Source organism: Ursus arctos, unplaced genomic scaffold (genome assembly GCF_023065955.2).
Source record: "Ursus arctos isolate Adak ecotype North America unplaced genomic scaffold, UrsArc2.0 scaffold_22, whole genome shotgun sequence".
Classification (NCBI taxonomy): Eukaryota; Metazoa; Chordata; class Mammalia; order Carnivora; family Ursidae; genus Ursus; species Ursus arctos.
This window is the reverse complement of record NW_026622897.1, coordinates 1,473,447-1,496,182: the sequence shown is the minus strand read 5'-3', so window position 1 is coordinate 1,496,182 and position 22,736 is coordinate 1,473,447. Positions and strand designations below refer to the sequence as shown.

General features: G+C 41.5%; 1 protein-coding gene across 2 annotated transcripts in view; it reads right to left on the bottom strand.

The window, feature by feature from the left end:
* Positions 1-22,736, bottom strand: part of DYNC2H1 (dynein cytoplasmic 2 heavy chain 1) — a 299,368-nt gene that overhangs the window by 58,358 nt on the left and 218,274 nt on the right. For both annotated transcript variants that reach the window (XM_026505886.4, XM_026505887.4), the window contains one exon: positions 636-845. In XM_026505886.4, coding sequence (XP_026361671.2) covers positions 636-845 — 210 coding nt within the window. The remainder of the gene's footprint in view (positions 1-635; positions 846-22,736) is intronic.

Here is a 22,736-nt window from a genome sequence, read left to right as displayed (position 1 = left end):
TCAGAGAAGACTTCAAGTTGACCATCGGAGTTTTCTATATTGGGGGTAAACAGTGTTGGGGGCAGGGGGAAAACAAAACTCTTTTCTTTCTAAATTCCTATAGAACCCTAGTGAAATCTTTTCCAGATGCCAAGTTCTATAAGAGAATGGTCAAGGAACTAGGTATCAAATACAAGCCAATCAGTTTGGATTAAAGCTAATCCCAGGATTTTTGCCTGAGTTACCAAGAAAAAGGTGTTCTTTCTGTTGGACTTGGAGCTCAGAGGATAGTAAGACTCAGAATGCTAGGATACCACCATGTATAGAGGATCTGCCCAAAAGTGAAATCAACATGGAGGCTGCGTGTATATACATATCTATACACACACACACACACACACACCATGACAAGACAGGTAGATAAATAACGCAAGCTAAGGTCCTAATGACAATCTGAAGCTCTTGCATCAAGCTGACTTAATGCTGGATACCCCTGGATCCTTCCATTTTATCAGCCAATTAATTCCTAACTAGCTTAAGGTAGTTTACCTTGGGTTTTCTGTTACTGTTAACTGTAAGACTTGACAAATGTATACATAATAAAAGAGTCACTTATAATAATGAAATAAAAACACATATATTTAATTTGAGCTTACCTTTTGGTTTAATAAAGCACTTGCCAATTTCTGTACTTCTGAACTCAGTAAGGTAGTTCCTCTGATGACTTTGCTGAGAGCAGCGAGAGACTGATGAATACTTTGGACTAAGCGAATAGCATTAAATTGTTCCAGAATGATGAATGACAATATTGGAGATCCTTGTCGATCATTGGGAGGAGACACCTTCTGGTGAATCAGGTTTGAGTTCTAGAAAAATAATATGTCAGGTCATACATACTGAAGAGCAGCACAAATCACTGACATTAAACGCTTCAAAAGTTATTAAAATTCCCTGTTGTCCCACTCCGTTTTGAAATACTATTGTTTTATGGTGGCCAAGTTTATTAAATCTCTGAATACACAGGAAGGGAATTCTGGGATCCACCACCATTTGAAGTGGCATGGGGGTGGGAACTGAGAATGCAGGAGCCACATTGAGAAGCAGGAGTCGATACAGTAGGAAAAGTCGAAAGAACAGCATCCGTAAGCCAATGCAAAGAGAGAACAGCTATACTATGAAGAAAAAGAGAAGAAATCATGGCTTTGAAATAAAATGTGAATGGTTATTTAATTCAATTTGAAAATTCTCTGTACGTATATTACAGAACCACACTATAGATCTTGTACTCAAGATCAGTGACTATTACATCTTTGTGTTTATTTCTACATCTATACTTTTTTTTTAATAAAGATTTTATTTATTTATTTGACAGAGAGAGAGAGACAGCCAGTGAGAGAGGGAACACAGGCAGGGGGAGTGGGAGAGGAAGAAGCAGGCTCCCAGCGGAGGAGCCTGATGTGGGGCTCAATCCCAGGACCCCAGAATCACGCCCTGAGCCGAAGGCAGACGCTTGACTGAGCCACCCAGGCGCCCCTCTACATCTATACTTTAACAGAGATTGACACATGGATTTCTAGGATTTCTCAAATTAGTAGCAAAAACTCAAGGAATGGGAGTTGTTTCTAAACAGCTTATACAGTTAAGAGAAAAAAAATTTCCTTCAATATTATTCTAAAAGTGTCAAAATACAATCAAGAGATAAATGTGGGAAGTCCTCTTCTCTTACCTCTGTTATCCTAATTTTCTTTATACATTCTGCTTACAATCCTAGTTAAGGACCCCTTCTCTTTGCCCTAACGGTGTCACGTTCATATATCCCAGGACAGTGCGGAGAGTGCTGTCTTTTCGTCTACTGAGCATGATAAGTCACTTAATGACGTGATGATCTAGCATGGCTATTGCCATTAAATAAATCACCATTAAATAAATTTTATTAGCTTAAGATTATAAGATTATTCCTGAAGACAGACTCGGGCTAAGACCTCAAATTTAGACATTTTTATTTCTGTTACTGCTATATAGGCATACCTCAGAGTTATTGTGGATTCAGTTCCACAGAACAACAATAAAGCAAATATTACAATAAATCAAGTCAAATGAATTTTTTGGCTCCCAGTGCCTAAAAAAGTTATGTATATGCTATACCATGGTCTCTTAATTGTGCAATAGCATTGTCTCTTAAAATAAAAAAACAATGTATACATCTTAATTTAAAAATATTTTATTGTTAAATTTGCTAACATTATCTGAGCTTGCAGTGAGTCCTCATCCCTTTGCTGGATGAGGGTCCTGCCTGGGTGCCGAGGGCTGCCGACGGTCAGGGTGGTGGCTGCTGGAGGCTGGGGCGGCCGTGGCAAGGTCTCAAGACCAGACAACATGCAGTTTGCTGCCCTGATCCACTCTCCCCGTCAGCAACGATTTCTCTGTAGCACAAGAGGCTGTTTGACAGCATTTTACCCACAGCAGAACTTCTTTCAAAACTGGAGTCCGTCCTCTCAAACCCTCTGCTGCTTTATCAACAAGCTGACGTAATATTCCAAGTCCTTTGTTGTCATCTCAACCTTCGCAGCACCTTCACCAGTAGATTCCATCCCAAGAAACCACTGTCTGTGCTCATCCGTGAGAGGCACGTCCTCATCGGTTCAGGTTCGATCATGAGATCGCAGCAGATCAGCCCCGTCTTCAGGCTCCACCTCTGACCCGGCTCTCTTGCTGTTTCCACCTGTCTGCAGCAACTTCCCCCACTGAGGTCCCGAACCCCTCAAAGTCATCCCTGAGGGTGGGAATCCACTGCTGTGAAACCCTTTTTCATGTTGGTATTTTGACCTCCTCCCATGAATCACAATATTCTTATTGGCATCTAGAGTGGGCAATCCTTTCCAGAAGGTTTTCAGTTTACTTTGCCCGGATCCATCAGAGAATCACCATCTATGGCAGCCATAGCCTAGTGAAATGTATTTCTTACACAGTAAGACCTGAAAGTCGAAACAATTCCTGGCTCCATGGGCTGCCGGCATGAGAACAAGATTCATCCCACTGTCCGTCTGCATCAGAGCTCCGGGGTGCCCGGGTGCACTGTCCATGAGCAGTAATACTTTGAAAGAAATCCTTTTATTCTGAGCAGTAGGTCTCAACAGTGCACTGGAAACACTCAGTAAACCAAGGTGTCAGCAGTTGTGCGCTCACCCAGGCTTTGCTCTTCCATTTCTAGAGCACAGGCAGAGTCGACAGAGCACAATGTGTAAAGGCCCCAGGAACTTTCGGAGTGGCCAATGGCAGGGGCTGCAACTGAAAGTCTCCAGCAGCATTAATTAAACAGACATATTTGGGTGAGAGACCTTCCACCACTCTTGGATCCATAATCCAAGAAAACAATTCATGGTACTAAACTTTTTAAAAGGGTGATTTAGGGGCACCTGGGTGGTTCAGTCGTTAAACGTCTGCCTTCAGCTCAGGTCATGACCCCAGGGTCCTGGGATCTAGCCCCGAGTCAGGATCCCTGCTCAGTGGGAAGTCTGCTTCTCCCTCCCCCACCCCCCCTGCTGGTGTTCCCTCTCTCTCGCTGTGTCTCCCTCTGTCCAATAAATAAATAAAATCTTAAAAAAAAAAAAAATAAAAGGGTGATTTAGGAGAGCATCAAAAAATGCTTAAAATTCAGACAGAGTTCACGTGGGGACTATGGTTTATAGACTTGCAGTAAGTGTAAAACACAAACTGAATTTCAAAGACTATGGGGGCGCCTGGGTGGCTCAGTCAGCTAAGCAACTGCCTTCAGCTCAGGGCATGATCTCAGGGTCCTGGATCGAGCCCCACATCGGGGTCCCTGCTCAGTAGAGATTCCACTTCTCCCTCTGCCTCTGCTGCTCCCCCTGCTTGTGCTCTGACTCTAATGGATAAATAAAATCTTAAAAAAGACTTAATATGAAAAAAGAATGTAAAATATCACATTAATAATTTTCTACACTGATCACATGTTGAAATGCTTCTGTTTTGGATACATCATGTGATATAAAATATATTAAAATTAAGTTCACCTGTTAGCACTTATAACAGATGACATCAATGGCTCTCATCTGTGTTTCACATCCTACTCCCATCACATAGTCCTGCCCTTGAGACTAGCAAGTAAAATGCTGTATGTTCAGCAATAACAACAAAAGAAAAGAAAAAATATACAGTACGGTCTCAAAAGTGACTAATAAAAGATAAAAAAGCATTGTGATGGAAAAGAAGGCAGCGGCAGCAGCAAAACATACTATATAAGCTGTGGTAAGTTAATCAGTGGAAAAGCGTAACGTAGCAGGAGACCGCGAAGTACAGTCGTCCAGATCACGACATAATCCACTTCCTCCAGGCCTTCCCAACTTCTCATAAAAAAATCCATGTCAAATAATTCTAAAAATAAATGTGGCAATTCTACACACCTGAAAGGATGAAGTACAGAAAGAACTCATAGTAGGGATATGTTATAATCTGAAGACAAAAAAACTGTGAATAATGTATGTTTTAATTCAATACATACACATACATAAGCTAAAATCACCATGAATAAGTACAACACACAGCAGCATGATTTTTGGTGAAACTCCCAAGGGACTACCGTTGTATCTTTTGTCAGCTGATTATTGTAAGAAAAGCCTTTCCTAAGGACTAAATACAAATGAGTAAACTGTGTTCCTCTGAAGGATGGCTTTGACATTTTAAAGCTCATCTTATCATTAAAAAGCTAAGTGTATCCAGAGAAAATCATTAAGGGATTATGGAGCTGCTGGGGAAAAAGGTTATGGGTATTTTAAAACTTAACTATTAAGCATGGAGTATCTTTCAGGCCAGGAAAACCACTCTAATTTGGCATATTACAGGTGTGAATCCAGGATCTGTGTGTTTTAACTGACGTAATTGTTGAAGTGGGATACTATTTCACACTTCAGTAAAATGGACGACACGGGGAAGTGGTGTCGTTTTCTGAAAATGGTTCTTTCTGAGAGCATCTGTCATAGGAGGACATTGTAGCACTGACTAGACCAGAGGCTGGCAAGTGTTCCCGTAAAGCTCCAGAGAGGAGACACGCCAGGCTGTGCGGGTCACTGTCACTCCAGCACGCTGTAGGGCAGAGGGGCTGCAGACGGTCGGCAGACGAGCAGGCTGGCCGGATTTCAGTAAAACTATTTCCAGAAAATGAGGACAGGTCAGAGGTGTCCCTTGGGCTGTAGCCGGCCAAGCTCTCAGGGACACCATCCCCTATTCAAAGTGTTACGGAGATTCAGGTTTGGATCCTTCCCAGATCTGCGATGCAAGGAAATTACTAAGATTATACTCTCTGCTCATGTTTGCTCATGGCTTATAAAACAATGATCAACAACCAGACAGAACCCCCACATCATAAGATCATGTCTTGGTTCAAGATATTTTTTTCTATGATAAGGAAGATATTAAAAAGACTCAACACATAATCAGTTTAAAAAAGCAAAAAAGGAAATGAGAAACACCTTCATTTCCATGGGGTAGAAATTTTACTTTTGCCCTCCAGGAACTCATTCTTCTTTAGATAATCATTTCCTACTATCTCTCTGGGGCAGAAACAGCCTCTCCTAAGTCTCCGTCCATATGGTTCTATAAGAATTTACTCAACTCAGGTGCAGAAATTAATGTGACTTAAAGCTTCACTTTTAAGAGCACTCCCAACCACAGTGACGGCAACAAGACAGAATCCAAGGCAGTGAGAATTCTGCTGGGTGTTCTGAGAAAGAAGCCCCTGTTTCCATTAGACTTGAACCTAAGAGATCGTAAGGTGGAGAACAGGTGCAGTCATTTTGTGACGATGGAGAGACAGCTCCTTCAGTTCTATACATATGTGTTACGTTCTATAGAGAGATAAATGCACTCCTAATCAGAACAGTCAAAAGCTTGCCATATCTGCCTTAAATTATGTCTCTCCAGAAGTGGATTTCTGACAAAGAGAGCAAGGAAGGGAACAAAAAAGGAAATAAGGAAATAAATAGTACTATCCATTTGGTGACGTGGAGAAAGATCTATAGAATTCCTGGCATCCCATTTCCCAGAATAACGGGCTGCTTTGTCGTTTTGTTTTATTACACCCAAAGCCAGCTACGAGTAACAGAGCTTAGCGTAAACTTGCTAACAGCATTCCCAGGATCACGCCAAACTACCAAATGGATCAAAGGAAACCAAACATTTGAATGCTCATTTCATTTAGTTCAGTTACAATTAAATGTGTGTTCACTGACCAAGCAGAGCTCAACTAGGACAAGTGTGTGCTGATGGCCCAATAAACTGTTTAAATCACACGTGCCAAAGAACTAGACGAGACGGCAGAGCTGCTGGCGAGAAGCAGAGGGAGCAAAGCCGAGGCGCAAAGACGGGAGGGCGGTATTTTGAGTTGACGCACTGAAGCTGATGGAAGCTATTACATCCTCTGAAAACTGACAGGAAGCTAGGGAGTGCTAATAAAAAAAAAAAAAGGAGCTTTTGGTTTAAATATAAATTATTTGCTAATTTTATGTGCCTTGAAAACTCCCTAGCTTTGATGTATAATCCTACAGTATTAACAAACAGCAAACCCAGCAGAACCACTACCCCGTGGTTCTCTGATAGCTATTTTCGTACCAAACTTGGGTACACAGAGTAAAATGGCATATCACTAAGATGAATAAGTATGTTTCGCAGGCTCTCTGCTCCATGATGCGGCCGGAGCAGTGGTTCTGCGGCTCCGTGGAGGTCTCAGGCGAGAAGGTAACAACACAGTCTCACCCTGAGAGATGTCATGTGGACCAGGGTCCCTGAGGGGAAGGACGACTGACATTCTAGAGCAGACACTCAGTGCCAGGCACACCATGAGTTCCCACACGTTATTCTGTTACACGTTACCAGTTTCAGCAATATAAAAACAGGGAAGAGTGGACCACGAACAAGGATAACAGATGTCACTGAATTTGAAAATTTTATGCAAAATGCATCTACAATGAACAGCTATCTTTTCTTCAACGCCCTCCTAAAACGGGTGTGCTGACGTGTACACTGACTCTCAGAAAGACAGCAAGACACGCAAATGCCATGTGCGTGCACGCTGTTTCGAAGTCTGCGAAGAGCCAAACATTCTCGTGCAGCGAGTGAACTGGTTCATGATGTTAAGGCTGAAGGGAACACTCAGGTTCCGGCCACTCAGCACCCAGATTCAACGAGAAGAAACAATTCCAACGCCACAGAACACGCTACTTCAGAGAGAAAGGCAGTCGACAAGGCACACTCACTTAAAGGACACGAGCAACTTATTTTACAACTGCTCCAAGTAAGAAACAGAGAATTTCAGTTCAGTTTTTAACAGAGTAAGATGGGGCTAAAAACAACTACGCTGAATAAAATACTAAAGCATATTCTTAAATACACCCAAATGCAACCTTGAAAGGGGAAGAAAGAATTATTCAAACAATTAAGTGCTGAGTACTCCATTTTCACCTCTATTAACTTCATCCTGAAGGCAAACACAAGGTATTCTGGATTAGAGATAATTATATGTTCATTACCTCATGGTAAATAGTAAGTGTGTTGATATTGTCCTTGTCCCCTGTCCAAGGGCTGACCTTTAGGGTGGTCTGGTGAGAGCCAGATCAATTATCCTACACAGGAGCCAAATGCCCCATGGGCGAGGTAGACAAGGGATGGGAAAGGTGCTGATGCTCTCCTCATAGACAGTATCAGGCTGCCTCCTCCCTCTTCCCCTCCAAAGAGGATGTTCTAGGAAATGTAATGGGCTTGAACCCTAATCAACAGTGTGGTGTGTAAATAAAATCTCTCAGGAGCCACGCCATCTAAGAGATGGCTCCAAGTTCGGGCTTCACCCCTCTTGACCTGTAAAAACCCAGGGAGACAATGCTCTGGTCTCTCCAGCACCTTGGGGCTTAGGAACTTAGTCAGGGTCAACCCTGCGGCCCTCTCAGAGAAATAATAATAGTTTTATTATCCCTTCTGATCAGAGCAATAACTAGACAAAATGCTACAAAGCTAATTCTCACGGTGTGTGAAGAGTCATACAAGACTGGGGCTCTTTATAGTAACACTAGAAATCCAGGAACATTTTTTATTTTTCCATACTAAGAGTGGGAAAATGGCAAGCAGAGTCCACTGATGCCAGAGAACCCGAGCTTCTGCACTCATAAATACGGGGCTGCGAGACCAGAGATCTGGTCCAGTATCTGCTCAGGTGGAGAGGTTAGAAAGACAGCCCCCAAAACTGAAATCCCGAACGAGGACGCTCTCAGGAGAAGGGTGAAACAGAAATAACACCCCTTCGCCTCTGTCCCAAGGAGAAGTAGGGAAATCGTGGGTGTTAAAATTTGGTAGTGACTGGAGTGGGGAGTGCAGGTGTAGGACTCTCTTCTCAAAAACAACTGTCACAATTGGAACTCGAACGTTAGTTTGTATGTACTACTTTGGAGGTTCTAAGGCACTTCAAGAGGGCAATTTAGTTTATACAGTTCCAGGGCAGGGCTATCTCAAAGTATTTGAAGGGCTCATGATCGTGACTAAACCAAACAAAACCCTAATCCTACATTCTAAATTGAATGGCAGAACCCAATTGTTGGCTACAAATAATTCCTTCAGGTAAAGTTACCAAAATAATCAGCAGCTCATGGCTTAAAAAAAAAGAACCCAAACTACTCTATAAGTAAGGCACCCTATCAAGTTATCATTTACAATGCAGAAGAGAATCAAATCCACAAAGATTTCAGATATCAGAATAATCACACATGATTATTTATGTTTATCATAAAACAATTACAGAAATGTTTTTAGAACTGATAGAGAATCTTAAAATAAACAACAAGCAGATCTGGCAAAGAAACAAAGAAAACTTTTAAAAATTAAAAAATACATAATCTAGGGGTGCCTGGGTAGCTCAGTCGGTGACGCGTCTGCCTTTGGCTCAGGTCATGATCCCGGAGTCCTGGAATCGAGTCCCACATCGGGCTCCTTTCTCTGCGGGGAGCCTGCTTCTCCCTCTACCTCTGCTGCTGCTCCCCCTGCTTGTGTGCTCTCTCTCTCTCTGACAAAATCTTCAAAAAGAACTTGGAAGTTTAAAATTAAAATTAAAAATAAAATTTAAGAAAAAATATATATAATTAAATATAAAATATAAAACTGTAAAACTAGATTAGATTTAGCTGAATGGAGTGAGGGAACTGGAAGACAGATGTGTAGAGTTTCTTAAGAACGCATCACACAGACAACAGGAAATGGGAAATAAGAGAAACAGGACACTTGATGAGGAAAGAGGAAAAGGCTAGCCTGTATCTGATTAGAGTTGCAGAAGAGAGAAGGAGTAAAGCAGAGCTAATAGTTCCAGTGACTTGGCAGTGCTGATGTGCACCAGCAATCCAACTTCAAAAAGCCCGTTAAGTCTCAAACAAGACCTAAAAATGAATGAATTAAAGACAAAGAAAATAAATACACACTGAGTCTTAGTAAAACTGCAGAAAAGTAAGACAAAGAGATCTAAAAACAGTAAGAAAGGAGCAATAAAGGGACTTCTCAGCAGCAACGAGAAAAACCAAAGAGGAGTAGAATTATCTCACTATACCTTCAATATAATGAGAGACAGTAACTGTTAATATAGGAAAATATACATTTAAACAACAGAGGAGGGGCGCCTGGGTGGTTCAGCGTCTGCCTTTGGCTCAGGTCATGATCAAGTCCTGCATCGGGCTCCCTGCTCAGCGGGGTATCTGCTTCTCCCTCTCCCTCTGCCCGTCACCCTGCTTGTGCTCGCGCTCTCTCCCAAATAAATAAATAAAATCTTTAAAAAAATTAAAAAATTAACAACAGAGGAAAATTAAAGGCATTTTCAGAGAAATAAGAACTGAAAGAACTTATCGCCAAAGGACTTTCCCTGTACTTCAGGCGGAAGGGAGGTGACACTAGCTGTTCGTGCCTGAGACGCCAGAAGGAAGGAACAGTGAAGACCCCGAATGTGGGGCAGATCCCAACCAGCATCAAGTGACAACCACCCCCGAGTCTGAAACACGTAACAGTAACTCCACAGGAAGTGGGGGCTGCGCATTGTGTCCTAAGCTTCTTGAATTCTCTTCCACGTAAGTAATTATACTTATTTTAACTTTGATAAGCTAAGTAGGTACAATAAAATATCACTGGAAAATGAAAAAGCATATATGATTTGTAAACTATGAGAGAAAAATATCAGAGACAACAATCAGTCCAAAGGAAGAAAAGAAAGGAATGAAAAAAAAGTAGGAAAAATACAAAACATAATAATATAATGTAATCCAAATTAATGTACATAGACTGAGAGATCCACCTAAAGACCAAACCAAAGCCACTTGTTGGCTCTTTGTAAGATACACCCATAAAAACAGATTCCAAAGCTGAGAGTAAAAGTAGGAAATAAGATACATCTACCCAATAGCAAAAGAAAGCTTATACAGACTCATTAATATTAGAATAAAAACACTTTAAGAGCTAAAGAAAATTACAGTGATTAAGATTCAACCTATCAAGAAATAGTTGCTGGAGGGGAGGGGGGATGGGCACTAAGGGAGCATGTGGTGAGCACTGATGAATGTATGCAACTCATGAATCACTACACTGTACCCTTGACTAATAATACAGTATATGTTAACTAACCTGAATTTAAGTAAATATTTTTAAAAAGAAGAGATAACATTCTGATTTTGTATAATTCAAGAACGGACAGTAAAAAACATTTTCTGATCACAGTTATAGAAGAAACCTTAACTAAAAGGTGACCAGGAAAGCAACTCATCAATAAGAATGCATGACAGAAGATGAACTCATAATGGAATTTAGAAAATATTTGAAACTGAACAATACTCAAAACACAAATGTAAGAAATGGAGGGATATGGTTAAAACAGCAATATAGCCTTCAGTGTTGAAACTAAGAGTCAGAAGAGGGCAATTACTGAAGCAAACCCCTGAATCAAGAAGCAGAAAGAAGAGAAGGAAGAACAAAGGGAAGGCATACCCTGTTCCTGGAAATGAGATACCCTCTCTCAGCTCCAATCAACCCACTTTTCCATCCTCTCTGTGTAGCTTTGTGATGCTGAGGCTGTGCCTCGTGGAATGTCCAAAGTGGAACAGCAAGCCCAACTGGGAAGCGAGGAGCTCCGTCCTTCCTGCTAGCTGGGCTTCTCCCGGGGGTGCTCCAACCCTGAGAAGAGACCCCCCCCCCCCAACCCCAAGCTCTGCAAAGGGACTGCGCCCCCAGGAGGCAGCGCTCTCCTGGGTCTGAGTCCGACTCCCAGGGCAGGAGCTGTCCACGGCTCCAGGTGCTGATCACCTCAGAGGCTACCCTGGTTCCCTGCTCCAGGGAAGGGAGTCGCTTCCTGCACACATCTGTGTCCTATTCTTTCTGTTGGTGTTTTTTGACCCTGCAAGACTTGTATAACCAATTCCCTGTATTAAATCATCTGTTGAAATACCTCGGGTTCTTTCTACTTTGCTGACTGGAATGCCACAGGCAGAATGTAAGTTACTGTAAATTACATACTTGGTGTGACTGAAAGGAACGAAATCTGTCAGCATGGGTGGGGGAGAGAGGTGGTGCAGAGAGCTTTACTAAGAACTAAATTCCAAGGGAAATCTTTCACCTGAGACTGACTGAAACAGGAGATTAAATGTGCTCAGTTTTAGATGTTGCAGAAAGCAAAAAAACCCCACAAACAAAACAGCTCTAAGTACAACTCAGAAATGCTTTTATACAACAAAGGTGTGTAGTATAAATATGTTCCCTACCTTAAATTTTCTAAAACCAGGACATAGTAATCATATTTTTATGATTTCACCTTAATTAAAAGGGAAGAAAAGTGAGTAACTGAGAAGAAATCATTTAGAAGATATTTTTAGTTTAAGAATTTAAGTACTAGTCCTATTGTTTATTCTAGTACTCTCTATTTTAATTTTATTTAATTACAATCCATTCTTTTAAAATTAGGCTACTGAGTCCACAAATTTAATCTGACAAATATACAATCTACTTACCCGTCCAAACAAAGAAATAATAGTTACTGCATCAACAGGTTCAGTTACTGTTCAGAAAAAAATCCATCACCTCCTTTCCCTCAACAACTCTCTCAGCCTAGAAGAGACGGTTTCATACGTACCTCTTATCACACGGGTAATTTCAGTGAGAATTAATGGGAGTTCTCACGCCATATAAAGGAGATGTAAATTGGTTAGAATGTCAGTAATTCTCATCAGTTATCACCATCAACCAGGTATTAAAAATTGATGAGTGGTAGCTGGTGTGTAATAAAAATTTTAAAGCATGAACTGACCTTTCAAATGCAAACATGCAGAATATTAAATGAGATTAGGTTTTTCTCTTATACTTTTAAGTATTTTGCTTGTCAAATTACTGGTTTTCAAATTACTATTTTTCAATAGAAATCCCAAGAAAAATGTCACAAAAACAACAGATGTTACTACATTATGCATCTGAACTATTTAAAAATGATATAACATAAATTAACGATTAAGAAAGTAATGCTAAAAGTTATAGTTACATATTTATATATTTTTTCCTGAAATAGATATAATCACTAATATCGTCACTAAAAATCTAGAGAATCAGCCTTAATTAACCATGAAAGCCTAAATTAGTAAAGGATCTTAAATATGGCCATGTTATCAATACTACTAGGGCTTGTTATACTAAGCATTTCTATGTATGTATGTATGTATGTATGTATGTATGTATGTATGTAAGGGCTGGGGAGGAGCAGAGCAACAGAGAGAAAATCTTAAGCAGGTTCCATGCTGGGTGTGGGACGCAGGACTCTATCTCACGACCCTGAGATCATGACCTGAACTGAAATCAAGAGTCGGATGGTTAACCAAATGAGCCACCCTAGTGCCCTTACACTAAGCTTTTAAAAATCCACAAATATTTAAAGAACTAAGAAGAAAAAAAAATGTTTAAACCATTAAGGATTCGTGTTTTCCAAACCATGTTCACATCTACTTTTTACTGGATCCATACAAGAGTCCTGTGATGACTGACTACCTGTGAAATGTCTTGGACGCTTCTCTTATGTATGTTTACACTGCCGTAACACCTAGAGGATGAAGTGTGTCCTGCTGAAGAGTCTTGCTCTTAAGATCGCCACTCTGTCCAAGCACCCTTCACCCCTGGCAGGCTGGAGCAACAAACATGGCAGACTCTTTCATCTCTGCACCACCACACCTGTCTTTTTAACCTAGGGAATTTCTTACTCATCATGTAACTTTCCCTGGCTTCCTCTCAGCAGAATTAAGCACTCCTTCACCCAAAACATTAGAATACTTGTATTTTTTGAGTATTACCAACTCTTAACCAATCATAGCAGCGCCCAGCACATAACAGGAACAGTAACAGATATCTGATGAAGGACTGATGAAATGAGTAAATACATGAATGCAGAGAAGAGGTTAGCATCCCTTTTTTACGTATACAAAAAAAGCTAAGATAAAGTTCAGAAATGATTCAGCTAATGTCCCCTAGCCATTAAATGGGTAAAGATGAGGACCTAGATGACTCCCTAATAATTACTTTTCATAAGATTATTAATATTGCTTAGATATAATTAATCTTTAAGTTTAGCTAGTAATTAACCATAATCTGATAGAAATAATGTAAGGAGGGCATGTATTGCATGGAGCACTGGGTGTTTTATGCAACTAATGAATCATCGAACTTTACATCAGAAACCAGGGATGTACTGTATGGTGACTAACATAATATAATAAAAAAACATTAAAAAAAAGAAATAATGTTAAAAAACTCTTAAAAAGGAATGTGGTGGTGAATAATTTGAAACATTTACATGCATAAATTTTAAAACTCCTCCAAAATAAGAGAATTCCTATTCCTAAGGGCCATATCTTAATTCGCCTAGTTTCAAACACTACTTTTATGAGAACTGTTATGCAAGTTATAAATTAGTACTCTAGAAACACGGAGAAGGAACTGAGTAACAGCGGAGACAGCTTTGGAAAGATGCTGGGACTTTATGTGACCATTACTGGTTGCTAGTATAATGAGCAGACGCAAAGAGATGGAAACAGCACTTGGAAAGTCCTCACAGACAAATCTATAATGGTTTGTTCGTACAACACTCAGATCTGCTTTACTATGGCAGAGGTTTAGAAGTAAGACTGGATGTGGAGCCATGTTGTCAAAGATTTTTGTCTTTAAGAAAATTAATGGGATAATTATATGAAATATGATTTGAGGAAGAATATATTAGAAGGAGAGTCAAATTTGGAGTTTTCTGCTATAATCCCTTTGAAAGAACAGAATTCTAAATTATGGCAATGGCTTCAGGAAGGAAATGGAAGAGATAAGACACAAAAAATTATAAAAGGATGAAGTGCAAAATACTTAATACATTAATATGGCCACTGTGAATTTAATATAATGGTAATTTTTAAATAATCTATATTTATCTTATAAACAAAAGTTAAAATGAAATTTCAAAAGTTATGCTTATTTCTGGACAAAATGGCGAACTGTCTCCCACTTGTGAATCCTGTCTTTGACAAAACGAGAGGATACTAAACCAGAATATGGCCCACCAAGCATGGGAACCATCTGGGAGATGCTTGTAAATGGGAGGCTATGGCAACAGGCAGCTAAAGAGGGCTGGGTGCCATGGCTGGGGCCAGGCTAGGAAGGATTTTACGTTGCTAATTTTTCACATTGCCCTGAATGGATCATCTTGCCCCATGTCACCATTTCTGGCTAAAAACAGCAGTATCAAGCAACAGCCATGGACAGCAAGTCCTTGATACTACACAGCATGCAATCCAGCTGGTGTGGGAAACAGGGCTAAACTGGTCTTAGTAGAAAGGCTGGCATTTGGAATTATAAGCTCTCAGATTAACAAGCAGAATAAATACAAAAAGAAATTCACACCTAAATGCATTATGGTAAAATTTAAGTGATCAGAGACAGAATATTCTTAGAGGAATAACACAAATCAGTTACAAAGAAATAAGAATAGGAATAACAGTGAACTTCTTCAATAAAAAGACGAAGAAATAATCTTACACCTAAAGGAGCTAGTAAAAGAAGAACAAACAATCCCAAAACCAATAGAAGGAAGAAAATATAAAGATTAGAGAAGAAATAAATAATATAGAAACTAAAAAAACAATAGATCAATGAAACCCGTGGAGCTGGTTCTTTGAAAAGTTCAAAAAAACTGATGAACCATTAGCCAGACCCATAAAAAGAAGAAGAAGAACAAGAACAAGAAGAAGAAAGAGAGAGAGAGAGAGAGAAAGAAAGAAAGAAAGAAAAAGAAAGAGAAAATTTTTAAATAAAGGACTCAACTTCAGAAATGAAAAAGGAGAAATAATAACTGACACCACAGAAATACAAAAGATAATAAAAGAATCTTATAAAAAATCATATGCCAACAAATTGAACAGCCTACAAGAAATGGATAAAGTTCTAGAAACATATCACCTACCAAAAGTGAAACAGGAAGAAACAGAAAATTTGAACAGACTGATAATCAGCAAAGAAAACGAATCAGGAATCAAACAACCCCTAGAAAACAGAAGTCTAGGACAAAACGGCTTCACATGTGAATTGTACCATACTCTTCTCAACTAGTCTAAAAAACAGAAGAGGAAGGAAAACTTTCACATTCGTTCTATGAGGCCAGCATTACCCTGATACCAAAACCAGCTAAAGACACTACAAAAAAAGAGAACTGGCCAATATCCCTGATGAACATAGATGCAAAAATACTTCACAAAATATTAGCAAACTGAATCCAACTCGACAGTAAAAGATCATTCACCACAGTGAAGTGGGATTTATTACTGGGATACAAGACCGGTTCAATTTTGTAAATCAATCAATGATACATCAGAGCAAGAAGACAAAGGATAAAAGCCATATGATTATTTCAATAGATGCAGAAAAAGTACAAAGTACAACATCCACTCACGATAAAAACCCTCAAGGAAGCAGGTTTAGAGGGGAAACACCTCAACATAATGAAGGCCTTACATTTAAAAAAAAAAAATGCACAGCTGGGGCAGTGCATGGCTCAGTCAGTTAAGTGTCCAACTCCTGATTTCGGCTCAGACCATGGTCTCAGGGTCCTGGGACTGAGCCCTGTGCCGGGCTCCAGGCTCAGCGGGGAGTCTGCTTGAGGTTCTCTCTCCCCCTTTCCCTCAGGCCCTCCTTCCCCCACCCCCCCACCCCGCTCATGCGCTCTCTAACAAAAGTAGATACTTTTAAAAAATGCACAGCTAACATCATACTCAATGGTGAAAAACTCAGAGCTTTTCTGCTAAGTTCAAGGATAAGACAAGGCTGTCCATTCTCACCTCTTTTATTCAACCTAGTACTGGAAGTTAATAATAAAGTATCAAGGCACAAACTTAGCCCAGGGGGTGAAGGATCTGTACTCTGAAAACTTTATAGAACACTGATGAAAGAAACTGAAGGTGACACAGACAAACGGAAATACATTCTGTGCTCCTGGACTGGGAGAACAAATACTGTTAAAATGTCCATACTACCCAAAGCAACAGACTACGGGGTCTGTTGTTATCTTGCAGCTCTCTCTCTCTCTCTCTCTCTCTGTCTCACATGCATCCCTAAGAACTTGAAATTACCATTCCAAATGCCCGGGATAGTGCATTGATCCTGTCTTTGTAACAGAAAGTGACCTTTATATTCAATCCAAAAGACACGGAGGAGTGTTTCACTTGCATCATTTCTTTCAAACTCATCCACCTGGTACCATGTCAGACGACTCTGACTGTCCAGTTGTCCCCACTGCCATGACTACATTTTACACAAACGGAAGTTCAAACATGCTTCATGCCTACAAAATTGTAAATACGCGTCTCTCCTAAGATGTGAGTTCCGGCCAACGATTCTCACTTACATTGTCCTGCATTCATGTTCACTTTACAAAGCTGAAGAGTTTGTCTTAATGGTTTCTTTTAAAGGTTATGATTAAGGCCGGTGATGGGTAGTAAGGAGGGCACGTATTGCATGGAGCACTGGGTGTTATACACAAACAATGAATCATCGAACTTTACATCAAAAACTAAGGATGTACTGTATGATGACTAACATAATATAATAAAAATTTTTTTTAAAAAAGGTTATGATAAAATCAGTTTATGATTCATAAAAGCTGCAAATTAACCCAAAGTGCAGGAGCACTACCTCCTTGTTTAGTTTCAACCAATGTGAACATAGCTCAAAAGTCTAAATCCAAATACAATATAGGTTTTAAAACTTATAGAATACAATTTCTTTGTAAAATCAAATCTCCTGAATGAGAGTGAGGGTAAAATTTCCCTGTACAATAGAGGACTGCAGCACTAAATCCATTTAGCTTACCACAAACCCCCTCCTTCAGCTATATTAAAAGTGAAGACTGGAAACCAAGAGCCCAGATCTCAACAATGAGCTAAAGTCACACCATTCTGTATATTCAATTTGATCAACAAATGTACTTTGAGCTCTATCTGAATATAACACTTACTGTGCTCTCGTGAGTTCCTAACTTGTTAAGCTTCACGTGAATAAAACATTAAGATTTCTGGGTTTTACATAAGCTATTTTGGAATGTCCAGTAATCTCCTATTACTAATCTAACTAAGCGGACGTACTAATTTAACTATATTAACTAATTTAATTAAGCGAAAGATCCATACGTATCTTCAGCTTATCAATCTAAAAGATTCTAGAGATAATTGTTAGAAAGAGAGAGGGACATCAATGGTTCCCCTGTTAGAAGTCATCAGTCATCCCTGCCCTGGGCAGCAGGAGGGATCCCAGCGGGAGGCTCTGGGCAGGAGTCTGACTCCTACACTGTCCACACCCACAGCGCCTGCGGATGGCATGCTGACCTCCATCCCACCACCGCGGCAACGAGCGGTGTCCCCAGTCTCCCCGTCAGGCTCCGTCCACTGTGGGGGGACAGTCCTGTCGGGGAAGACGCAGTGAGGCAGCCCAGAACAGCAGAGGCTCTGTGCACTAAACTGACGATGGAACACAGCCCGAAGAGAAACAGAACACGTGCTCAGAGCCTGAACAGGCTGACTACCTGCTGAAAAAGACAATTTCAACAGGCACTGGAATCCTGGAATACTCAAAATACTCAGAGTACAGCCCAAAGTTACTCCTTATGTCAAGAACCAGTAAAATTTCTACGTGAATAAGAACTCATAACAGATCAAGACCCCGCGTGGCAGTGGGAGGTGGGGTTGCAGCAGTCGGGACCACATGCCAGCAAGCTGCGAGGAGACCACTGTAACAAACACGAGCCGTGAATTAAATATCTCCCTTGGACTGTTACGGAAATCATCCAAATGCAACTGCTTTCCCCTCTGCCTCCTGGATCCTCTGTTTGTCCGTGAGTCCCTTGTGTGTATTTAGTCCTTTTGCTCAGAACAGAAGACCCGAATTCTCAGAATCCACTCAAGCTTTGCAATCCTGACTGAGATTCTTTGCAGGCGTTGTTCGTAAGTGTTAACGCCACAGAAGGAAAAGAAGTAACACTGAACCCATGCCCGACTTCCGTTAGCCACGTCCCTTGCTTCACTCCCTGCCAAGTTCTCTGGAGCGGTCGGCTATTTTTATTCTTCTACTAAGAAGACTTCCCGGCTCGCCTTCCAGGCTGCGCAGGTCCTCTCCTGCTTTCTCTCAGGAGCGTCACGCAGTCTCTGGCTTCATGACAATAAAACAATGTCCACTGTCACAATAAGCTTAACTGGCCTTCACCTTTTTTTTTTTTTTTAATAAGTCTCCCTCCCCCTCCCCGCTCCCCAAACACAAAACAACAGAGAATTCATACTAAACCAGCCACACTAACATGTTTGGGTGCCTTACTTATTAGTAAGAGCTGGTAATATAGACAATTTCTATTTTCCAGTCCCTTTACTTGCTAAAAGTATTTCAGGATCTCCATTCCGCAGTCCAACACCAGGCTAGACTAGCATGGCTTAGAAGCAGAGCTCACGAACACCAAGACACGACGCACTCCGTGTCCACCGCTCACTCACTCTCTGCTGACCCCACAGCTTCTGAGAACCACAGATGCCTTACTGACATTAATTTGATGCTGGAAGTTGCACATGCTTTGGGTAAATTTTCAAAACTACTTGAAACAGGGGCGCCTGGGTGGCTCATTCGTTAAGTGTCTGCCTTCCACTCAGGGCGTGACCCCAGAGTCCTGGGATCGAGTCCCACATCGGGCTCCTCCGCTGGGAGCCTGCTTCTTCCTCTCCCACTCCCCCTGCTTGTGTTCCCTCTCTCGCTGGCTGTCTCCCTCTGTCAAATAAATAAATAAAATCTTTAAAAAAGAAAAAAAAAAACTACTTGAAACAAACGGTTATTTTTGACTCACAACTTCTCTCCTCCAGTTTTTCTTTTTTTAATTATGTCTAACAGGAAAATTCTAAAATGCTAGCTCTTGTTAAAGGTACACAGATTAAGTCCGTATCTATGACTACTTCCCTTAAAGGAAGTCAAGTTTTAGAAAGAACAGACACATCATACGTTTTAGGTCAGGGTGAGATATCTACAGGGTAAGCTTTGAAGTTAAATCTTCAGCTAAACTCATTGTAATTTTGGAATTGCTAGATTCTGGAGTTTTTAAAACTTCCTGATAAATGTTCTTTCACAGCTAGAATAACACTGGTAGACTCCCTCTCTCCAGGTCACTCAAAAACCCACTAAATAAACAGATTTTGTCTTAAACTAGTAGTTATAACTTAAAAAAAGAAGAGAAACTGAATGTGAAAAAAATCTACCTGAAACCATTTAAAATATACTTACACATTTACTTATATTTTGTCACAAAAAACATGTTTGTGAAGACACATCTAAGAACCGCAGTAATACTAAGGCAACAGGGCAAGAGAACTCGATAGAAATCCAGCTAACACCAGGCCAAGTGCCAGTGCACTTACATGACATGACATATGTATTGCACCATGTGAAGAGGAGATTGAAAAATCCTGTAACTACTGAAACAACGGCGTTCCACATAGCCAGCAGCAAGAACAGAAAAGCCAGAGCGAAGCCTCGGGATGGCTTCACACTCAGAGAAGGAGAAATACACAGCTATCCTAAACCCCTGGACTTCTAGGTAGAAAAAGTATGCACCAAGATCCTGGGACAGGAAAAGATGCATATTTTTTAAAGATTTTATTTACTTGAGAGAGAGAGAGAGAGAGACAGTGAGCATGAGCAGGGGGAGGGGAAGACAGAGAGGGAGAAGCAGACTTCCCGCTGAGCAGGGAGCCTGACATGGGACTTGACCCTGAGATCATGACCTGAGCCAAGGGCAGACGCTTCAACAACTGAGCCACTCAGGCGTCCCTCTGAAAATTTTTTTAAAAATATACTTAAGGGAAAGGAAATTTCTGTATTCATCACTGACCCCTTGTTTAGCAAAAACTCATCGTTTCTGTTTTCAGAACTTCGCCAAATTAATGCTTCGGCATCTTCAACTGCTTCCTCCAGCAGATCATTCCTTCCAGCCTACAGACACTGCGGTACTTCCCAGCCTGAAGAAAAACCATGCTGGGACCCTTACTTACCGAACCGCCTTATTCCTTCACTCTCCCGGGTAGCACATTCTGGAAGGAGCTGCCTCTCCATACAGTCTCCCCTCCTTGTCCCACAGGCCAAGGCAGTTAGCCTTCAAACACAACCTCCGGTCTCCTGGCTCCACCTCAACTCTTCCTGTCCAGGTCAAGGTCACCAGGGACTTGTATTCTGAAAATCCAGTGGCCAAGTCTGTACCCAGTTTCCTCACCTCACACCAGCAACTCGGCACAGTCAGCAATCCTGTTCCTAATGAAAGACGCTCTCCTCAAGGCTTCTGGAATGCTTCCATCTGCTTTGGGTTTTTGCTGTTTCCTCAAGGAAAGCTTGGTCATGCCTGTCCTGCCTCTAACTCTGTGTTGGACTCCTCAGGGCCGGTTTCTGAGTCCTCTTCCTTCTCTCTCTGGATGACGTAATGCATGTAATGCTTCGTAATCACTTAAGCGTTCCCTAGACGCTAGTAAGTCCCAAGTCCTAGCAACCTTTTTGAGGTCCCCACCACGCAGCCAACATTCTCCTTGACGTCCACACGTAAGCTCTCCACCAACCCTGCAGCAGCCTGGCCACTGCACCCCTACCCCCGCAGCGCCTGCAGCTCTCCCCGATCCCGGGCTCGGTAAGTGGCGCCACCGCCGCCCAGTCACTCGTCCAGAAAACCCACGTGGGAATCCACGATGCGTCTCTCCCTGCAGTACTTCCAGGATCCAACCTGACGGCACCACCACAACCCAAGCCATCATCACCTCCTACTCCGACAACAGCCCCTGGTTGTTCTTCCTCTTTCCTCCCGAACCTCACTCCAAACTCACTTCTACACAACAGCCGGGGAGCGCTGTTAAAATGGTCAACAGGATCATAGCTACCCCCCTGCTCCATACTCTCTCCACGGGCCTCACTGCACTTGGAGTAAGACACAAGCTCCTCCTGCATCTTGGGCACCATCCCTCTTCGTCGTCTCCCTCCACACAACCCTCTAGTCTCTGTGCCCCAATCACATGGGCTTCCTGGCTTCCTTTCAGGCTCACGGAGTGTGCTGAACTTGTCCTCCACTTGGGGAATGTGTTCACGCCGTCCCAGCCGCTTAGAAAGGTCTGTGTCCCCTGCAACTCAGTGTGGCTCCAGTCTTCTCGTGGCTCACTTCTCAGATTCACTTTCACTCCTGGAGCAAGATACTCCCTCACTCTCCGGTCCAAAATAGGACATCGTTCATCTTCTCTATAACAGCACCTGTGTTTCCCTCCACAGCATTTGCAATAATTTGTAATGATTTTTTTGCTTATGTACTTTATTTACTCATTTAATTTTTTAAAGCTCTCTCTTGTAACCCAACTGTAACTCTACAGGTTCTGCCTTCCACACAGTTCCAAGCACAAAAGCACTGAAGTTCTCCATGAAAATATTCTGAACGAATGACTGAATACATAGTTATAGAAATAATAAAATTATCTTGCTCTGGAAAGAGACACACATCATATGTACGCCTCTCTGGAAAGAGACCATACGTTACAAATCTTTATGCCTTCAGTAACAGTGAAACACTACTCAGCCAAGAATGCTCACACACCAGGCATTGCTATAAAAGCCTTACATAGATTAACTCATTTAATCCTGATGAGACACCTATGAGGCAAATACTATCATTAGCCCCATTTTATAGGTAAGAGAATGAAGACAGAGAAGGTGAGTAATTTTCCTGGGCTACACAGCTACACAGCTAGTAGGTACAAACGCTCAGATCCGAGCCCAGAAGTCTGGCCCCAGAAGCTACCCTCTCATCCTATGTTACATGAGTGACGAGCCAGGCCGTGCTGGCGGACAGCAGGGCCCTCTGCCCAGTGAAATGGCTGGGGCGGGGAGACGGGGGGGTGACAAAGAGCCTTGCAGTCCCCCCGGCTGAGTAGCTTTCCTGGGAGTCTCTGCACAAAGTCTCTTCCCCGTCCTCCCCAGAGGAGAAAGAGTCAGTGCCAACAGGACATAAAGATCCCGTCCAGTGGGGGACCTATAACAAACTGCGTTTACCGATTTTTTTTATAATAATTTTTTATTATGTTATGTTAGTCACCATACAGTACATCCCTAGTTTTTGATGTAAAATTCCATGATTCATTATTTACGTATAACACCCAGTGCTC